The sequence below is a fragment of the Vitis riparia genome, chromosome 7 (genome assembly GCF_004353265.1).
Source record: "Vitis riparia cultivar Riparia Gloire de Montpellier isolate 1030 chromosome 7, EGFV_Vit.rip_1.0, whole genome shotgun sequence".
NCBI classification, from domain to species: Eukaryota; Viridiplantae; Streptophyta; class Magnoliopsida; order Vitales; family Vitaceae; genus Vitis; species Vitis riparia.
In genome coordinates, this window is record NC_048437.1 from 24,317,994 (window position 1) to 24,337,409 (window position 19,416).

Here is a 19,416-nt window from a genome sequence, read left to right on the forward strand (position 1 = left end):
TTTCAACCACTTGCCTAAAGATGATTAAATTGTTGAATTTTACTAAGGGACCAAGGTTTGTAGTTGAGGTTAGAGTTCGATGAAATTAAATCAACCTTGTTTTTCTTGAAATATTGTTTTTGGAGGTGGGAAAACATTTTTTTTACTAAGTATTTAACATGCCTTGTTCTAGGATTGATCTAGCTCTAGGTCAAATCGATCTAGGTTGTAATTTATAGATTTAATATCATCCATTGGATCAAGGGTTTCTTTTCACTTAAATAGCACAAAATCTGCTTCTTGAACAAAGAAAGACATTGCAACCATTTCCTCTTTAATTCTCTCATTTCTTTCCTAATTTGGGGTGTTTGGTTGCCAAGAAAATCCAACTTTCCTACTATGTTCCAAATTGTTTTCTACAGATTTTCTTGAGAAAAATATGAATTGATTCCTTCCTTCCTTCATCTCATAATTTCTAAACTAAATGGGTTTAGGTGAAAACCTATTTTCTTTTTGAGTGAGCTTCAAGAGGAGGTTGAGATCAAACTTGGTGAGGACATCGAGTACGTTCTGAAAGATGAAGGTATGCAACTGAAGTGTGAAGATGTTGGTCAAGTAATCCATGAAGGATTAGAAAACTTAAGTTAGGTAAAACCTTGTACACATTCTTTGTTTTTCATAGTGGAATCTTTGACCAATTGTAAACTCATGGTTTTTTTATCTCTTCAAAGGTTTTCCATGTAAATTCTAGTATCATTGTCTCTCATTCTCCTCTTTGATGAATGTTTAGATTTAGTTTTTCATTTTATACTTGTGGATATAGTTGAATGAAATAACAACGAACTAATATAAGTGTGATTTTATTTGAATATCATGGATAGTTTCTTTGTTTACTTTGGGCAGTGTTATTCAGTAGAATTGAAAACTCAAGTCAATAAGGAGTTTTTCTTATAAATTGTGTTGGGGAGTATTATTCAATGACTTGCATTTGTAGATTGTTAAGGGGGTGTCCACATTCATACTTACATGTGATTTTTACTTTATGTTAGAAAGTGTTTGAAGAAAAAGGAAAAAGAAAAAATTGTGAAAAATTCTAAGATTAGATAAATTGTATTAGGAGACCTTTTAATTTGTATTAGGAGACCCTGTCTCTAGGTGTAATTCATCTTTGAGATTCACCTTCAAAATGATTTCACTAAATGTAGCAAGAACCATCAGAAAGCAATTTGTAAGAACTCTTGGACAAAATGAGAAGAAATTGATCACAACCAGTAATATTGAATACATTAATAGCAGCATTTAAACCCTCAAAATGGTGTTTTGTTTGCCTGAGAAGTAAGGATACCCTCACCAACAGAGTCAAATGAGCAAAGAACACTGCTTAGATTCTAAGATCATCCAAAGTTCATGCTGAAAGGGCAAACAGTATATCATCTGGCCTAAGCAGTTCTCACTACATCATATCGGGATCATCTTCATAGTCGAGATCAAGTTCGCTAGAGTGCCTGATTCTCTTCGGATCTCTTGGTGCTGCTCTCCCCTTCTTTGGTTTTCCTCTGAAGATAATGTGCATAAAAGTATAACAATTACATTTCAATTCACCAAAGTGTAGAGCAGTAACATTATGGTTAATTAATGTTCAGAGGTAGGATGAATTCATGTAGTACTTACGGTCCACTTCCATATATACCTCCAACCCTAGACCGACCTGGACCAAAGTCTGATCTTCCATCTACCACAAATACAAAGTAAGAATCAGTCAAAACTCAAGGCAAATTAAAATTGTCTATATGCATTAACATAAGTTATCCACATGTATTAGTATAGGCTCACCATCTCGTCCAACAGCCAGCTCTTCAGTCTGACAAAACAAAAAAAAGAAAAGAAAAAAAGCCCAATTTCATGTTAGGGAAAGCCTCCTGAGAAAGACACCATATCAAAATTAAGAGGAAACAGTCTAGAATAGAGAAACTAACTTCACCACTAGAACAAGCTGAAATCAAGAAATAGAACTTGGCAAAAGTTGCAAAGGTATAAATGAAATGCACTAGATACCACTCTTCCCTTTCCTCTGCAGTGAGGGGGGTGAATTAAGTAAAATCAATCTAAGGAAAAGTTGGCTTTTCTTGATAGAAGTCATGTCACATCTATTTCAGTGGGTGACATCATCTTCCTGGAATTTGTGAAAGCTTTCCAAGCATATTGGTCATTGTCACGAATAGGGTTCAATCTTCTTGACAAGTTTTATGTAGTCATTTATTTGGACCATGATTACCAGATCTTTCAAATGCCCAGAATTATCTTGATTGATCAAGTAGATGCCTGCTTATTTCCATTTAATCCAACAAGGATTGCATTGCTGTAGGCTCAAAGAACAAGTATTTTGTATGGTGTTCAATGTGGGGTTTCTTTGCACAGCTTATAACTAGTTACTTTTTTACAGGATTGTGCCAGTTGGAAGACACTATAAGGTTCAAGTTGGGGGCGCTATAAAGATGAGTTCAAGGCAAAAAGGACAAAGTCTGAAGGAGTGATAAAAATTTGACAGCTGATGGTTTAGTCGAAAACTGATTTCTATGTATGAGAAAACAGGATGACCATTTCCCCAAAAAAGATGAAACGCAACCATCATGCAATCTTTTGTTCCTCCACAGTTATCGAGCCACATAGCAAAAGTTAATAACATTCAGTCTTCTGTGAAGGCTCGAATCTCACCTTTGTCAAAATCAAATATCCTTCTCCAATCAGAGTAGGGAAAGAATGGACATTGACATTTATCTCTGCATTAACTCCAGTGTGGCTGCTATAGTTCTCATAATTTCTCAAAATTTCCCAGACTTCATGTGCTTATAATCTTAGATATAGGGATAAAACTCTACATGATTGATTTCAACAACATATCACTCTTTTCAAAAGAATTCATTGCTCCTATCCTTCCACATTTCCCAAAGGCAACAGAAACAGCAAGTCCAATAAACTATCCTTGATCTCAATGGTGTAGTGGTTTAGTTTTGATTTAGTCTTAAAAGAGCCCTCAAAAATATTGACTGAAAACCATAAATACTTTGAAACTGTTTTCTAAATTATTTCACATGAAACGAAGTGGTGAAAGGGATCCTATAGGGACTTCCTCAGTCAAACTTGTTTAGCTTATGGTTTTTTTCCTTATTACATTTTGTTTCCTTTTCTGTGTGATCTGGGTGTTCCATATATACATCACCCCTGTGTTCTGCCTCTTTTAGGCGCTTTTACTAGATTGCTTTTATTTATTAAAAGAGCATACTCATTCAGCAATAAGCAACAAATAAGCCTATAGCAGTTGTGCATTAAATTGTTGGCAATGTGTTTTTCTAAAAGAATAAACTTCTTGTGCTATAATACCAATAAATTTTTCTTGTCAATATACATTTAGAAAACAGGCATAATCCCAGTTCTGAATTATATGTACACAGTTTACCTGTGAGGAACCAATGTTAAACCTTGAGATTTGTGCTCGACAATACTATAAACTACTAATGCTAAATACCCTTCCAACTGTCACAGGAAAGGTAGCTGATAGAAAGTTCAAATTTCAAATTTTTGTCTATTCAAATCATTCTAGTTTTTTAACAGTAGTACTTGATGTTTAGATCACTTTTCCGCTAGGAAAAAGAATTTGTAAAATGGTGTTCTACCAAGAGATGTACAAGTATATGACTTACCTTATCATATGGTATGCTTGCAAAATTGACTAAAAGTGCTAAAGTATAGTTCTAAAACTTCCCTATCACAACACATGCTCAAAGAACTTGTTCTAAGCTTCATTTGGACATCCTCTTGAACAAACTAAAAGCATAGAATATATCCACAAATCTACCACAATACATGACATTTATCCAATACCATATAACTTAATAAATGAGAAAACAGCACAATAAATAGTACGGTGGTAGTACAGTTGGAGGATCTGACTGTCAAGTACAACCCCTCAGATATGTTCAAAATTTGAAGGAGGAGACAAGGTGCTGATCATAACCTAAAGATTAGAGCCTCTTCCAGTCACGGAATTGGTCAATCTCATCCATATGACTCCCATATGTCACTGAGTTTCTCTCTAGGACAGGCAACCGACAATGCATTAAAAATGAAGGGTTGCTCAGTACGACTTTATGGTCCATTTTGGATGTACATAGGAGGGTTCGGGATATAGCAACCCCTCAATATTCATCCTAATTGATAAGATTTTGCTGAAACAAAGGAGATAGTGAAAATACATCCAAGATAGAATTATAAGATGTCAAATAATCTGATATGTAGTGTAATAGTCAGCTCTCAAACGTGTAGATATTGTCTGCTCAAGGCTCTAAGGTCCCTCACGCCTTAAAACATGTTTTTTTGTAATGACCCTGTCTTAACTATATAGATGTTGTTTGCTCTAATCCCAAGAGACCAGGGTACCCGACTCAGCTGAGTAGTATCCACCTTGGGCCTTTCTACGCTGAGTCTAATACCCAATACCATCTTAATCACAAACTTGCCCAAGAATTTGTTAAACCCAATTAACACGATCAAGATTCCAAGTTGAATTGGTTGAAGATCCAAATATTCCCCAATTTTACCCAGAAATCTTTTTTTCCCTTTCAAATCACAAGGAGCGACCAAAATCAAGAAATCTCTGAATAATCAGAGATTTTCTTCAAAAGGAAGAGTTTTAAAACCCATGACCTTAACCATGATGATGAAGAAGAAGAAAGAAGACATCCTTCCTATCGGTAATGTCGTTTATTGGTGGGAAACATCAGATTCTTCCATCAACAATGATCTCTACGTGTAGGTGTTTGCTTCTCTTTGCTCCAGTTTCGGCATAGTGTGGGCATGCAGCTGCAGTGGAGGTTCTCTATCTCTACCCAACGGGGTACTCTCTATATGTTGTGTGAAATTGGAAATTTGAAGACAAAAAGAGTAAATATATTATTTTATATTAAAAAGGGTAATTATTAATTACTTCAAATGCTAATGTGTCTTATAAATTGGAATTTGAAGATTATTATTTTTATATGCTAAGCTATGATATAAATTGATTCAATTTGGTTAATGTATTATTTTTTATGGTAATCATACCATAATATAGTGTATTATTTTATATGCTAATTTGTTCTTAATAATATATTGAAACCATTACATTTATTATTATGTTAATATGTTCTAAAGTTTATTAGTTTCTAAAGTTTATTTAATTAAATTTAGTTTTTAATAATTTTCAAAATATTTTTAACTTCTTAATCTATCTTATTTACATATCGTCTAATATCGAGCCTAGACACCAAGACCAATGTGCCTTGGAACCCTCTGAGTCAGTGATCGATACCGTAACTTTGAACCATGCAAAGGACCCTCACGGTTTTAAATTGTATGTATAAGCTTAAGAAGAGGTCATACATATATTGCTCCAAAAACTTTTTTCCCTATCCAATATGGTATATCACAATCACTCCCCTGATGTAAACACAATGTCCTTATTTATCCCATGGGATTGTGGAACCAAAGAAACTCCCACATTGGGATCAAGGATTGACCCTAATACAATTTGTAATAATCTACTCCCAATCGTGTAATATTGTCTTTTTTAGGTTCAAGGGTCCTCACGACTTTAAAACGCGTCTACAAGGTTAAGAGAAGTTCATATATATATTTCCAAGAACTTTTTCCTCTATCCAATGTGGGATATCACAATCATCACTCACCGTGCAGGCACAACGTCCTTGTCGTATCACATGGGATTGCAGGTCAAATAAACTCTCACACTGGGATTGAGGATCAAGTTTGATACCATTTATAACAACCTACTCCCAACCCTGTAGATATAATCTGTCTAAGCCTAAAAGACCCTCACAGTTTTAAAACACGTTTACATGGTTAAGAAGAACTCATACATATATAGCGCTAAGAACTTTTTCCTCTATCCGATGTGGGATATCACATGGAATGTGTAATCAATTGTAATTAGAAAGAAGTCATCAACTGTCTATTAATGCTTGATATGGGCTAGATGATATTTAGAGAAAAATGCTATTTTGAGGGGAACATCTTATGCATGTGTTAAGAGAGCATAATTAGCAGCAAGTCATCCATTTTTCTAGTGCTCTTTCCTATTAAAAGATAATGGGTATTCATGTCTTTCTTATTCAAATTATCGCCCCCACCCATTTTTCCAACAAAAGGGTGAACCCATTTATATACATGTTTGAATCCCATCAAGATTTTGAATCTCATCATCCTGACCCCCTTTTTAATTATATGCTTAAAAATCATATATAAGATTATATCTAATTCCAATCACATGATGCACATATCTGGCAGTAACACTGAACCTAAAGATACAAAACGAAAAATTTTCAAGCAATTAGATCTCCAAGTTCTTTCTCTTGACTGAGCAAAATCATGGCCAATTCCTAGCATCAGACATAAAAGTGCTGTTGATGATAGGAAAGCACAAAATTGTACTTCTTCTTTGGTTAAAACATGAAACTCAAACAGGTAAACAAGGAACAGAACTGGATGTGGCATCATTACTTAACAACATAGATTCAGAATACATACTGCTGGTGAGGTGATTGAAGATAATGAGAAGAGCCTATCTTCTGGCTGAAACTTCCTGGACCGCTTTAAGCTGTGAACAAAATATCAGAAATTTTGGTCACTGATATTTAGTACTAACAGTAATCCTCATTCCTCATAAAAAGTCAACCTGGACCGTGATGCATGTCTGTGTTTATATTTACATAACATCATACAAGTTTTTTTACTTGCATCAGGAATAGTTAAATTAATCAATCTGCAAAAAAAAATTTCCTCTCAAATGACAAATGTTTGCCATCCCTCTTGAAATGTCGATTCATCTTTTCAGATCAAACCGAGTGCACATCCCCTCAAACGACACCCATACAAGAGTAACTATTGTCCATTGAGGTAATTTTACATTTTTTAGGCTCTACTAAATGAGACAGAGATTAATCAATTTAACCAAGCAGAAAAAATGATGCATCCATATAACATCTCTGTTCATTGAAAACTAGGATCAAATCTAGTAACTGAATTTACTTTTACCAAAAAAAATGGAAGTTAAGTTTAATCAATTAGAATTTCTTAATGCCTAAGTGAATATGTGGATATCATATGGAGTTAATGAATCCACCATGCATGAATACATTTGATATGGTTCCATTTTTGTCCCAAAGCATTTAGTGACTCTATCAGTTTCCTCTTAGAGCTCCACTAAAATAAGATTTTTTTTTTTTTTTTGATAGGTAAATTTTTTCCCTGTTAGGACTTGAACCTAGAACCTGCCTTAAACCCTCCCCATCCCTTTACCACTTGAGCCAGGCCCCAAGGGCTACCTCCACTAAAATAAGATTATTTGAAGATTTTGATAAATCACCAAGTTGGTGATTATGAAAATACTTCATTACACAACCAACTTGTGTATTCAAATCATATGAAAAGACAAAGGGAAGTTTTTATCCTCAGAGAAGTTCCAAGTACCCTATACGGGATATGTTTGTAAGAGAGAATGATCCTTTCCATATAACTAACGATAACAGTAAAAAATTTAGTCCAATATTTAGAAATGCCAAACAGACCAGTGGAAGAAATGCAATGGGAAAAAATAATTCAGGTAAGAGAATAAATATAAAAACATTAAGATATTAGTACAAGAAAATAAACAAATTTTGTCAGAAAAGAAACATTTAACCATGGATCAGAGACATACGGACATTATCTTAACCAGAAACATGAAGAAAATCTTGACTAATTAGGCTACAAACCAAGCATGGACTGGAACATGCTAAAGAAGTGATTTGTCATTAATAAATTTGATCATTCAACTAATCAACCATAAATAATACTTTCCAAGCAATCAAAATTCACCAGAAATATAACTTCACATATGAATATAAATAAAAGGAAAGAATATAATTGGCATTACAAAAAGGAAATGTTCATGACCATACAGTGTACTGCTCTTTGAAGAAGATAAGAATCCTTCAAAACCTTTCAATACGTTGCCACATTGGCTTGGATCCTGTAAATAACCTGTCTCCATTGTATAAAGCTGGAATTAAAGCAAATCATTAGGCTCCAGAAAATGAAATTGGACAAAAAAAAGGATGAAAATGTCAAACAAGGAAAACAAGGATTTAGAAAGCCTAGTTATTTTACACTGTTCCTGGTAGCATCCATGGTTTGTCCTTGATTGTTTTTTCACCTACTTACAGGCTCCTTCAGCCTCAACACAAATGGACCATCCTATCAAGACCTTGCACGTTAGCTTGCCACCTTGATATGGAAAACTCATTCAGGACTTCCCACCCAACAGCAGTTAATTCATCCATTGCATTCAGATATCACCACCCATAGAGAACCAAATTGTCTATGGTGGTTGAATCTTGCCAACTAAAATGCTTAATCCTATTCAAACATTGGGCTCAGCACCCTCTAATGAACAATTCCCTTTGAATACACTAATCATTTTAAAAGTGGTCTGCACTCTTGTGGACAAATTGGCATATTATCAAATCAGGCCCCTATTGCAACAGCTGTAGATATATGTGGTTTGAGAATACAGCTCGATTATCAATGGTTACCAATTGCATTGATGGGCAATTTTTGGTAGAAAATCCAATAATACCCACCAATTTTTTCAAGAAGGAAATAAAAATATCTTAAAAATGGAGACAACAATTTGCATCTTAACATAATATCCTAATGCTTGATTACCCAGTTTAAACTTGCAAAAAAAGGATTCTTACAATGTGTTTGAACAAAAATGCTTCCATGGTGCTAGGCTTGATGTACAAAGTTGCATTTGAGTAACTCCTAAAGGCCTAAAGGTTTTTCATTCCATAGGGGGCTTCAAGAGGTTTGCAGTTTGGTCATCCATGATGGGAAGAATCACTAAGGAGAATGAGGCCATATGAAACATGTCGCTACAATGCCCGCATATTGAAACAGCATCTCCAACAATTCCACCATTTTGGAATTATTGTGGCCTTCATGACCACATGAAGTTAATCCCTGTTACTATAAAGGTTCAGGACCAAAGTCATGAACCTAATGCATTTACATTTCCCATACTATATATCTAATGTATGTGGGAAGATTAAATATATAAGGTATATGGAAAAAACTAAGGTATCATAACCAAAGTCATGAACCTACCAAATTGTGTATAAGGTAAAATGACCAAAGTCATGTACTTATTTTAAAGTTTTCATATACCACGAATACTACATGGAATTGGAAAAGGTGGATTCATGTATCTAGAAGGAATGACTCTTGATGGAAGGTCACTTGATATGATATAAAAAGATTCTTGGTCCCTCTCTCCACTCATCCTAAGTCTGTGAGGTTTCCCATCATTTTTGTACAAACATCAAGTATAAGAGAGTAAGGAGAAGGAAGATACAAGGTGACAAGGTGCTGCCAAAGTGACTCAACATTGCAAACAATCTACATAAGGCGATCTTTTTCACAATGTCACTAGGTGAGGTTTATAGATCTATTTTTGGTTCATTAAACTAGAATTGAGAGATCTTATTTACTTGATTTCTAACACACCATGCATGACTAAACCTCAGGAAAACAGAATGGAACATATTACAGGGCATTTGGCTCTTGGAAAGAACAGGATGCATTGGATCCATGACCTAAACTCAATGTTCATCCCACATTGCTCACAGCCCCATCTGGCCTCGTCTAACACTACACATTACATAAAAAAAGGAGCTCCTCTCCTCACTTTATCAACGAGGAAGCTCTAAATCATCTACACCAATCAGGATCACATGAAGAATTCGTTTCTGGAAACCAAAATTTAGGATTTTCCTTTTCTTTTCCTTTTTCTCCTCTAGGGCTAATAAAATCCAAGCCCCAAAATCCAAAACCCGACCACAGACACATAAAAATAGAACAATAAATCCAAAAAAAAAAACAAAAAACACCCCAAAAACAAATGGAAAATGACCTGTTTCTCAATGTTCTGAAGCTCCTCGTGAAGCTTGGCTCTCTTGCTGATAAGGGAAGCGAGCATTGCAGAGGGGTTACAAGAGTGTCGTTGTCCTAGAAAAAAAAAAATGTATTTTTTTGTTGTAATAATAATAAATAAATTGAAATTCAAATAGGATTCAAAAATCAGTTATAACGGATACCTTCAGAATCCATAATTGGCGCGGAATTTGAAATGGGGGGCGAAGAACTGAGGAGCAGCTAGAAATCCCTAAAATCCTAAACTAGGGCACAAAAAAAGTCCGTTTCGATCTGCTCTTGCAATGGCAGTCAAAGACTCAAAATGTTTCTCTATATTATGTCTCTTCCGCCACTAATTATGGTTTGCCACTTCACTGATGTTTTTGGATCACCCCAAAAAACTAATAATAATGAGCCCTTTCAACCGCTGACGTGTCATTTTTATTGTTGGAGTATTCTACTTTTATTATTTTTTATACCATAAAATAATTAAATTTAGGGGGAAAAATAAATACATATATTTCTAAATTTGTTCACTAATCACGAGATTATAAAAATAAAGGAATGTGAAAAATAAATACAAACTTAATAAATTATTTTTATATATTTTTTCAAACTCATTTAACTCATTTTCCTTTGTTATATAAATCTTAAAATAATTTTTAAATATATAAATTTCTAACTAATTTTAATTGTATTTAATTTTTTTCTTTATTTTTTTTTTAGCAAATACAAATATAAAAAAACCATTTTTCTTAATGATTTTTTTTTCTTTAGTATTTTTCGAAAATTAAACATAACATTTTTAAGTTATTGAGATACTCGTCGAGAAGTATAGAGGTGTTGTGTCATAGTAGTAAATATAAGTATATATGGAAGGTAATGTAAAACTATGGAGGGTAATGTAAAACTCACGGGTAATGTCTTAATGTAGGTACATTTATGTGAATTTATTTTGTGACTATTGAACAAAATTTCTAAAAAGTTTTATAAAGGATTGAACGTGAGATTGATAGTTTTTGTTCAATTAATATAAATTATAAAAGATTTAATTTTAGAGTTATAAAAGATTAGCTATTCATCCTTTTTTTTGGTCAACCAATTATCAGAAGCTTTCGAGTAATAATTATATATGCATGATCAAAATTATTATATATTCAATTTTTTTTTTTTTATTTTGTTAGCTAGTTTAGGTAGTTTCAAGGTCTAAAATTATTGTAAATGTGACATTTTCGTTAATATTATTAGAGTTTATTTTTCATTAAGAGTCCATTTTACAATGATTTATAAAACGTTTTTAATTTAAAAAATGTTTTTGAAAAAAAATTATGTATTTGGTAAAATTTAGTAAACACTTCAAAAAAATTGAAAAATCATTTATAATATTAGAAAATTATTTATATTGTTTTTTAAAGAAATACTTTGAGCCTGTTTTGGTAGTGCTTTTACCAATTTTCTTCTTTAGCATATATGTGAAAAACACTTTTATGAGAAGTTGGAAAATTCATTTTAATAATATTTTTAACCATATGTCCTATAAGTATAAAAACATTTCTAATATTAGTAAATTACCAAAAATGACATACAACTTAATTACAAAAAAAATTACAATAAATTGGAAGTTTTTCATTATAAAAGAATATATAAACATTTATATTTGTTAAAAAAAACTAAAACTAATCATTTTTATGATTACAAGAAAAATTTTAAAAATATTTAAAATTTTGATTAATATATAAATATCAATCATTATATAACAATTTTTCAAATAATAATTTATATCATGGAATGAAGGGTGACAACTAACTAAAATTCAAAAGTCTTCTTAAATTGTATTTATCTAAAATTGAAAGAATCAAATGTTAATTCTTACATGATAGATTCCTAACAGGTAAGAAGGTTAGGTCATCAAAGATGGTTGAAACTATAACTTTATGATGTTTATGATGTGTGCAATTTGTAATATATGTCCACTATAAACATGTCATTTCCTTTTTTGGGTTGGTATGCTTGTAGGCATTGATTTCTAATAGATTTTTTTTTTTTTTTTTTGCATCTTGCATATATTAACTTTATAAAACTTGCTCATTTAGAACAAAGAGTACTTTAGAGCAAAGTTTAACAATATCAAACGAGAGTGATGAGAGATTATAGGGATGGAGAGAGGAGGAAGAAAATAGTGAAGGATAATAGAAAAATGAAAGGGAAAGGAAAGGTATTGAGAAACTCTAATTTCAAGAATATTTTAAAATTTTTAAAATGTTTTTTTAAAAAGAAATACTATGCTTTTCTAAAAATCACTTCAAGTATTTTTTCTAAATTTTTAGAAGTATTTTTTAAAATATTATTAACCACCTATTTTTTACCATAAAAATTCTTTTAAGTGTTTTCAGGTTAAACACACTTTTAAGACTACTATCAAATGGGTCTTTTGTAGATGATTTTCTTAAAAACACTTAAAAAAAACACTTATACTAAAAACACTTTGAATAAAAATACTATCAAACACCTTGCAAATTTTGTTAGTGGGATTTGCACAATATAACATGCAATGTAGACAACTAATATTGGGACCATAAATTGCGTCCTTTGATACGTCACTTTAGCAATTGAGCTAAGAATAGAACTAGTTCCATCTTTTTCATGTGGATAGTAATCTCATTTTAGATAGCTTTTAAGTCTTGTATTATTTGTTGAAAAGTATATGAAATTTCCTTTTCAATCCATTTTCAAGTTTTTAATACATTTTTATTATGAAATAAATTTCTATTATTATAAAGAAAGCACTCAATAGTAAGATTTTGCTATAGAAATTGGTGATACCAAAATTAAGTCTTTGGCAATTAGGTTGTCCTAGAAGGACACAACTCGATATCACGTCAAGAAGGAAAAAATCCTACTGATACCACCTCTCAAGGGGTATCTCCCTAAGTTACCATTTGACCACCGATAAGGTCATACTAACAAGATGACATTTTCCTAATTGGAATCTAGCCAAAAAAGCCTACAAATACCTTATGATCATCCCGGGAATTCAAAAGAATATAGAAAGACTTGTACTAATCTAAGCTATCCTAATCATGGAATGGGGTATGAATTGAGTGATGATTTTTACAAATTTTAACAATATGAATGCAATTGGTAATTTGAACATTAATATATCAAATACAATCAAACAAGTACATATAAAATAAAGAAAGAAGAGATAGAGACATGCAAATTATTGTTTTTATAATGGTTTGGTATGACCCAATCTATATCTACTTTCCTCAATTCCAAACCAAGGATTTCATCATCTACGAGTCTTTAAACCAAACATTTATCTTATAAACTTTATTTTTTTGTTCCAATGGACCTTTTCATACTTTTATAAATAGATACCTTACTTTTGAAAATCTATGAATGATACCCCACATTTGACAAACTTAAGTGATGTGATCACACTTGGCAAACTTAATTGGTACCTTAGACTTAGCTACTTTCCTTTCAACTTGCACTAAGTAAATATGCAAGTTGAAGAATAAATACACTCTTAATTTAACACTCTCATGATGAATGATATTCAATATTAGATTGTGTCAAACTGGTAAACCAGAGTTAAACAACTTTTATATATGAAATAGAAATGAACTAGTCCTTGGAGCAAAAATTCTGCAATTTTGGTTGACCACTTCACTCATTGTTGGACATTAGAGATATTGTTGGTGACGGTTGGAGACCTACATGCTCAACCGGTCGACGACTCATTTGAATAAGAAAGGTCATCATAATTCCTACCAAATGATACACACAAGGGGTACCACCATGCCTCATCAGTCTCCAAGTGGGTGTTTGTTTCTTGTTTGTTGCCAACTTGATCCTGTATAGCATTATGCATATGTCGTGCTCAGATTTGTCCGTCAGGCTCAAGCACCTACCTCATTTGTCCCGACCCCTCTTCATGGACTTCACCCGTGGTATTGGTAGCCAAGTAATGCACTAAAGGTTGGCTCCACAAACTTGGGCTTGGGCGGAGTGGCTCACTGACTCGATGGTATTTGGAAATTATTCTTAAAAATAATTATTTATTGTTTAGAATAGAAAACATAATCCATCTACAAGGTTAAGAACTTTTCCCATATCTTTTATTCGATGTGTTATATTACAAATACTCATAATCCATCTAAGGTGGTGTTTGATTTTTTGGTTTTTTATTAAAAGTAATTTATTTTTATAATTTAAATTGTTTATTTTTTTATTTTTTCATAACTTATTATAAACATTTTATTAAAAAAAATCAAAATATATAACTTTTTTTAATAGAAAAAATAATATATTGATTTTTCTTTACTTTTTAATATTTAATAAAAATAAAATATTATAAAAAAAACTTAATATTTAACACTATTAAACATTTAGATTTTATTTAGAATTAAGTAAAAAAACAAGCACCATCAAAGACACCCCTTACGAGGTCAACTGAATCCTCTCATTGGGACTAGAGATCGATTCTAATACTATTTATAACGATATATACTCAATCATACAAATATTATTTATTTTAGATCTAAGAAACTCTTATGACTTTAAAACACGAAATGAAGAGAAATTCATATGTAACTTGTTCTAAACATAAAAATAAAACTATTTTTAAAACTGTTTTAAATTTTGAAAACATACTCAAATGTTTTGTATGCGGATGAAACTAAAAGTCAGCTTAAACGGCGTCGTTTGGTGGATTGACAGAGTCGCTCCGAAGGCAAAATCGGATTTATCCTTGTTCTGGGAAACCAAAAGAGACTTCAATACGCGGAGACCAGAAAACGTTGAGCATGGCCCACCAGCCACGTGTGCACTGGTCCCATGGATGAGGTCGCACCTGATGCCTTGGGGCCCACAGACGGTGGAGATTGTCCTCTTTCCGAAAAGCATAGGCAGCGTGCATATCAAGCACCGGCCCCCTCCTTTTTTTTATTTATTTTTTATTTACTTTTATTTGGGACGCTTCTCTTTTTAATTTCCACTTTTACCCACTTATTCCAAAATTGAAAAATTATAAATTTTTTAATTTTTTTATTATATTCTAAACATCAAGAATGTATTAACTAAATTAATAAATACAAAATATTAATTAATATTATTTTTTTATGTAATAAAAAATATTAAAATAATAAAATATTTATTTTAGTTCGAATGTTATTAATATATTTTCCTTGTTCTTTTTGACTTTCTCGCCTCAGAAAATGAAAGAAAAAGACAGCTTTTTTCTCTCTTTGGCAGCTTTCCATTACTCTTGTGATTCTCAAACTTTTCCGTGTCTCACATTTTTCCCCATTTTGCCTTTCCGTCCAAACGCAAACCACCTTGAATCCCAACCCCACCTGCTTTTTTGTTTTTTGTTTTTTTCTTTTCTCTCCTCTGCTTAATTTGAAGCTCTCTTGGACATTGCTTTCTTCACATCTTCTCAGTAGTCATGTCGTTCAGAGGGGTAAAACTCTTTCTCTATCTACTTTCTGTCTCTAGAGTGATCATATGTGCTGTTGTTGTTGATTTCTGGGTTGGTTTTCAAATTATGTTTTTTTTAGAGTGATTGGTGTTCAGGGTTTGATCTTAGTTTGTGTCGGCTTAGTAGTTTATTGCTGTTTATTTCTTATGATCAAGGATAAGATGTTGAATTTGTATTTGTATGTGATGGGTTTTTTTTTTTGGTTTTTAGAAAGGGCAATTTTGATTGGAACCGATGGTTTTGTTGAAAGAAAATCTGTTTGGTTGCTAAGAAAGTAGATGAAAAGCAGAGGAATAAGTGGATTTTTTATTTTTTATTTTTTGAAATTTTCTGTTTATTTATTTATTTTTTTGGGTTATCAGAAAGAGAAAAATGAAGAGAAGAGTTACCTCAACTTAGGCAAATGGTTGTATTAAGATTAGCTGGGGCCATGACTTTCTGGATTTCAGGGGTTTAAATAATGAAATAATTTCCTTCGAAAATTCTCTCTTTTTTCTTACATTTTCTCAACAACCAAACAGAACGTGATCGTGTTTTCTGTTTTATTTTTTATTTTATTTTTTATAAGACTTCCTTTTTCAATTGAATTGTGGGTGCATGTGATCGTCCTTGATTATGTTAGATTCTAATTAATCTATTTATCTGCCAATTGTTTCTTGTATTGACTTGAAGTGGTGCTTTGATTTAATTAAATATAAAATTAGAAAATTTATTTCAGTTCTTTCTCTCAGATTCCCTTGCAACAGAGGGAAGATGGATTTATGGTTTAATATATATATTTTTTCTTTTTTTTTTCTTTTAGAAAAGACCTTCAATGAACCCACTGTTATGCGTCTGATTTTCTTTTTTCTCCAGCTAAATGCTTCATCTGGTATGGGTGTTGCTGATCACAGCAAAAACACATTTTTGGAACTGAAGAGAAAGAAGGTTCATCGGTATGTGATTTTTAAGATTGATGAGAAGAAAAAGGAGGTTCTAGTTGAGAAGACCGGTGGTCCAGCTGAGAGCTTTGATGAATTTGCAGCTGCTTTGCCTGAGAATGATTGCCGATATGCGGTTTATGACTTTGATTTTGTGACTTCTGAGAATTGTCAGAAGAGCAAGATATTCTTCATTGCGTGGTTAGCTTTTTAACTCAAATGCCCTCATTCTCTTTTGATAGGTCTCCTTAGTTGGGTAGACTAGGCACAGAATTTGAATAAGAACTCATATCCTATGCTTTACCCGACAATTAAGATCATAATCCTAGTTTCCTGTTTTCTCTTCCCTAAATTTGGAGTACCTGCTTGGGATATACACTGTACAAGTATCTTCTTATTCATCATATTGCTCTCTGTTTTGGAATTGCCCATCATCATCTTGTATTTCCCAGCATACATAATCACATTGCAGACATGTTGTGCTATCTGAGTTGAGATGTTCATTATTTCTCACTAAATTGTTTGATATCACAGAGATTTGAACGTAACCATTGTAGCTTGTCTTGTTTGATATAGACATCAATGAACTTGCATGGGAAGGCTACAGGGAGAAAAACTCAATGATATTAGACCATGTAATATGCCAACATTTTTTAATTATCACCTACTGTTATGCAAGTCCTTTTAGTTTCCAATGTGCATATAATATTGACTGTTTTTGTTTAACCTAGTTGACATTAGAAGTATATTGATTTTTCTCAAATAACCGACTACTTTTGTCTGTACATCAAACGATCTTTCAAATTGGACATGACTCTCTAGCTTATGGCATTGGCTTTGGTTACCCTTTGGTATGCGGTTTGCTAGTTTAGCGTTATCTGGAATGCAGCCCCTAGATATATGCGAGTTTTTTTCTAGTGATTCACTATAGGTTCAAGTTAATCAGTTTAAGGTATGGTGGCTTAGTGGTGGTGATGCTATTCATCCATGCTCATTTAAATTCCTTCTGAAAGGAAGTCCATTGTACTGCAGTCAACCGACTCGACCCTTGAAATTCAAGTGAGTAGCTTGATGTATGAAAAACAGGAGGGACAGTCCTTTCAGGTGATGATATTGAATTCTTGTGTTTAGAACCCCGGGTTAGATCTCCATGTTCTTGGGTTGACCAATGGAGGGATTCGCTCTCTGTTCTCCATACTGTTACTGAGCTAATAGAAATGAAAAACTACTGCTCTTTTTCTTGGTGACCAAATGGAGAATTTGTGAGTATAGTCATTTGCATGGAATGTTGTGGCAACAGATCATCTTCTAATCACATCTGATTTGATTCATCAGTTACATTTCCTGTCACATGGCATGACAAGATTAACTTTTTCAGTGATTTTAAGTTGCAGTTTTTCATAGCCAAGGATGAAATTCTGATCCTTTTTCCCCCCTGTTTTTGACATATCATTGCTGTTTCACTTTTCTTTTCCCTACTTCTGCATTATTATAAAGAATTTGCTGTGACTGTTTTATATCTTATGATTCATTTTATTAATGTGGCATGCATGTTGATCAGGTCTCCTGACAGCTCAAGAATCCGCGCAAAGATGCTCTATGCCACATCCAAAGAGAGGTTTAGGCGGGAGCTAGATGGTGTCCACTATGAGATTCAGGCGACTGACCCTACAGAAATGGACCTTGAAGTTCTGAGAGAGCGGGCACACTAAACAGTCCCTGCTGTTTAGAATTTTCTTCCGTGGGGATGAAAGAACTGCTAGGGGTTTTGCCAATGTATGAACCAGTGCTTTCTGCTTTATGAAGCAATTTGCAGAGCCCATCTCTGACAGAAATAGTATTACATAATGCTTAAATAAATTGGAATCTGGAGAGGCTGTAATGAAGCTCTGGGCTAAATGTAATCGGGTTGCTATGCATCTTTCCTGCTTCTACGTTCAAGATAAGTTTGCCTTATTATCTGTATCTATGCTATATATGAATTATAACTTAATTTAAGTTATTTAAGTAATTAAGTATGTTTGGTAAAATAAGTTAATGGTATAAGTTAAAGTAAACAACAATTTTAAATAATAAGTAAAAATAATTAACTTATTATTAAGTTTATTTTTTTATTTTATCTTTTTATCATCGTTTGTCCTAATTATGTTTATGATCTTTTTTGCTATTTCATGATTTTCATTATTACTCGATCTCTTTTACCATAACTATAATTTATGATAATAAATATATCAAATTAATGATTTAAAATAATTTTTAAGTTAATTTTATCAAATAATCTTATTATTTAAAATAAGAAATTAAGTAATAAGTTTTAAGTTAATAATTTAAGGATAATTTAACTTAAAATCAACTTAAATTATTAAGTAATAGGTATTGAGTTTTATCAAACACCCCTAAAAATTTGTTTACTTTTATTTATTTTTATATCTAAAAAGACATCATCATCTCAATTATATCCATATAAGTCCTTTCAAACAACTTAAATAGTTTAGATAATATTTGAAAAGTAAATATTTATAATTTAAAATAGGGTCTTGCTAGGGTACCGAAAAGTGCTTTTCGGTACCATACCCACTTTTTGGGGCCAATAAGATCAAGACACGTGGCATTCAAAAAATAATAAAAAATTATACACAACCAATTCTTCAGGTCACCCAACCGGTTGCCATGGGAATTAATTCCATGCAACACACATTTTTACATTCATTACAATAACCAATTAAAAATTTCTGTTTAATGTAATTATTTTGTTTGGTGAATTTTTTTTATGAAACAGAAAAATAAAGAGAAATTTGAAAAAATAAATTACAGTTTATTTAATTTTGTACTATAAAGTGATTAAACCCCACATAAAAATTTAATTTAAAATAAATAAATAAAATTATAAAGAATTTGGTGATATAATTTAGAAATTAAGGAAAAGTAAATTTAATTTATTAAATAAAGAAATTTTTGAAAAAATAAATTACAGTTTTTTTATTTTTGTACTATAAAGTGATTAAACCCCACATAAAAATTAAATTT

The 19,416-nt window shown here is 32.2% G+C and overlaps 2 protein-coding genes across 2 annotated transcripts; one reads left to right on the forward strand and one right to left on the reverse strand.

Annotated features, from left to right (window-relative positions):
- Nucleotides 1-1,217: 1,217 nt before the first annotated feature.
- On the reverse strand, nucleotides 1,218-10,316 carry LOC117917825 (chromatin modification-related protein eaf6-like). Its single transcript, XM_034834243.1, has 7 exons — nucleotides 10,167-10,316; nucleotides 9,983-10,077; nucleotides 7,971-8,071; nucleotides 6,559-6,628; nucleotides 1,813-1,840; nucleotides 1,651-1,711; nucleotides 1,218-1,535 (listed from the first exon to the last, which is right to left on the reverse strand). The coding sequence occupies exons 1-7, from the start codon at nucleotides 10,177-10,179 to the stop codon at nucleotides 1,433-1,435; spliced, it is 471 nt and encodes a 156-aa protein (XP_034690134.1). The 5' UTR covers nucleotides 10,180-10,316; the 3' UTR covers nucleotides 1,218-1,432.
- A 4,961-nt stretch (nucleotides 10,317-15,277) lies between these two features.
- LOC117917407 (actin-depolymerizing factor) lies at nucleotides 15,278-18,365 on the forward strand. The gene is made up of 3 exons (XM_034833675.1): nucleotides 15,278-15,451; nucleotides 16,325-16,590; nucleotides 17,951-18,365. The coding sequence occupies exons 1-3, from the start codon at nucleotides 15,437-15,439 to the stop codon at nucleotides 18,099-18,101; spliced, it is 432 nt and encodes a 143-aa protein (XP_034689566.1). The 5' UTR covers nucleotides 15,278-15,436; the 3' UTR covers nucleotides 18,102-18,365.
- Nucleotides 18,366-19,416: the final 1,051 nt, after the last annotated feature.

Excerpts from the sequence above, each read along its gene's own strand:
- LOC117917825 (XM_034834243.1), bottom strand. Across the intron at positions 1,712-1,812 it reads GCTGGCTGTTGGACGAGATG|ATGGAAGATCAGACTTTGGT; the intron begins GTGAGCCTATAC and ends TATTTGTGGTAG. Across the intron at positions 1,536-1,650 it reads GGTATATATGGAAGTGGACC|AGGAAAACCAAAGAAGGGGA; the intron begins GTAAGTACTACA and ends CATTATCTTCAG.
- LOC117917407 (XM_034833675.1), top strand. Across the intron at positions 16,591-17,950 it reads AAGATATTCTTCATTGCGTG|GTCTCCTGACAGCTCAAGAA; the intron begins GTTAGCTTTTTA and ends CATGTTGATCAG.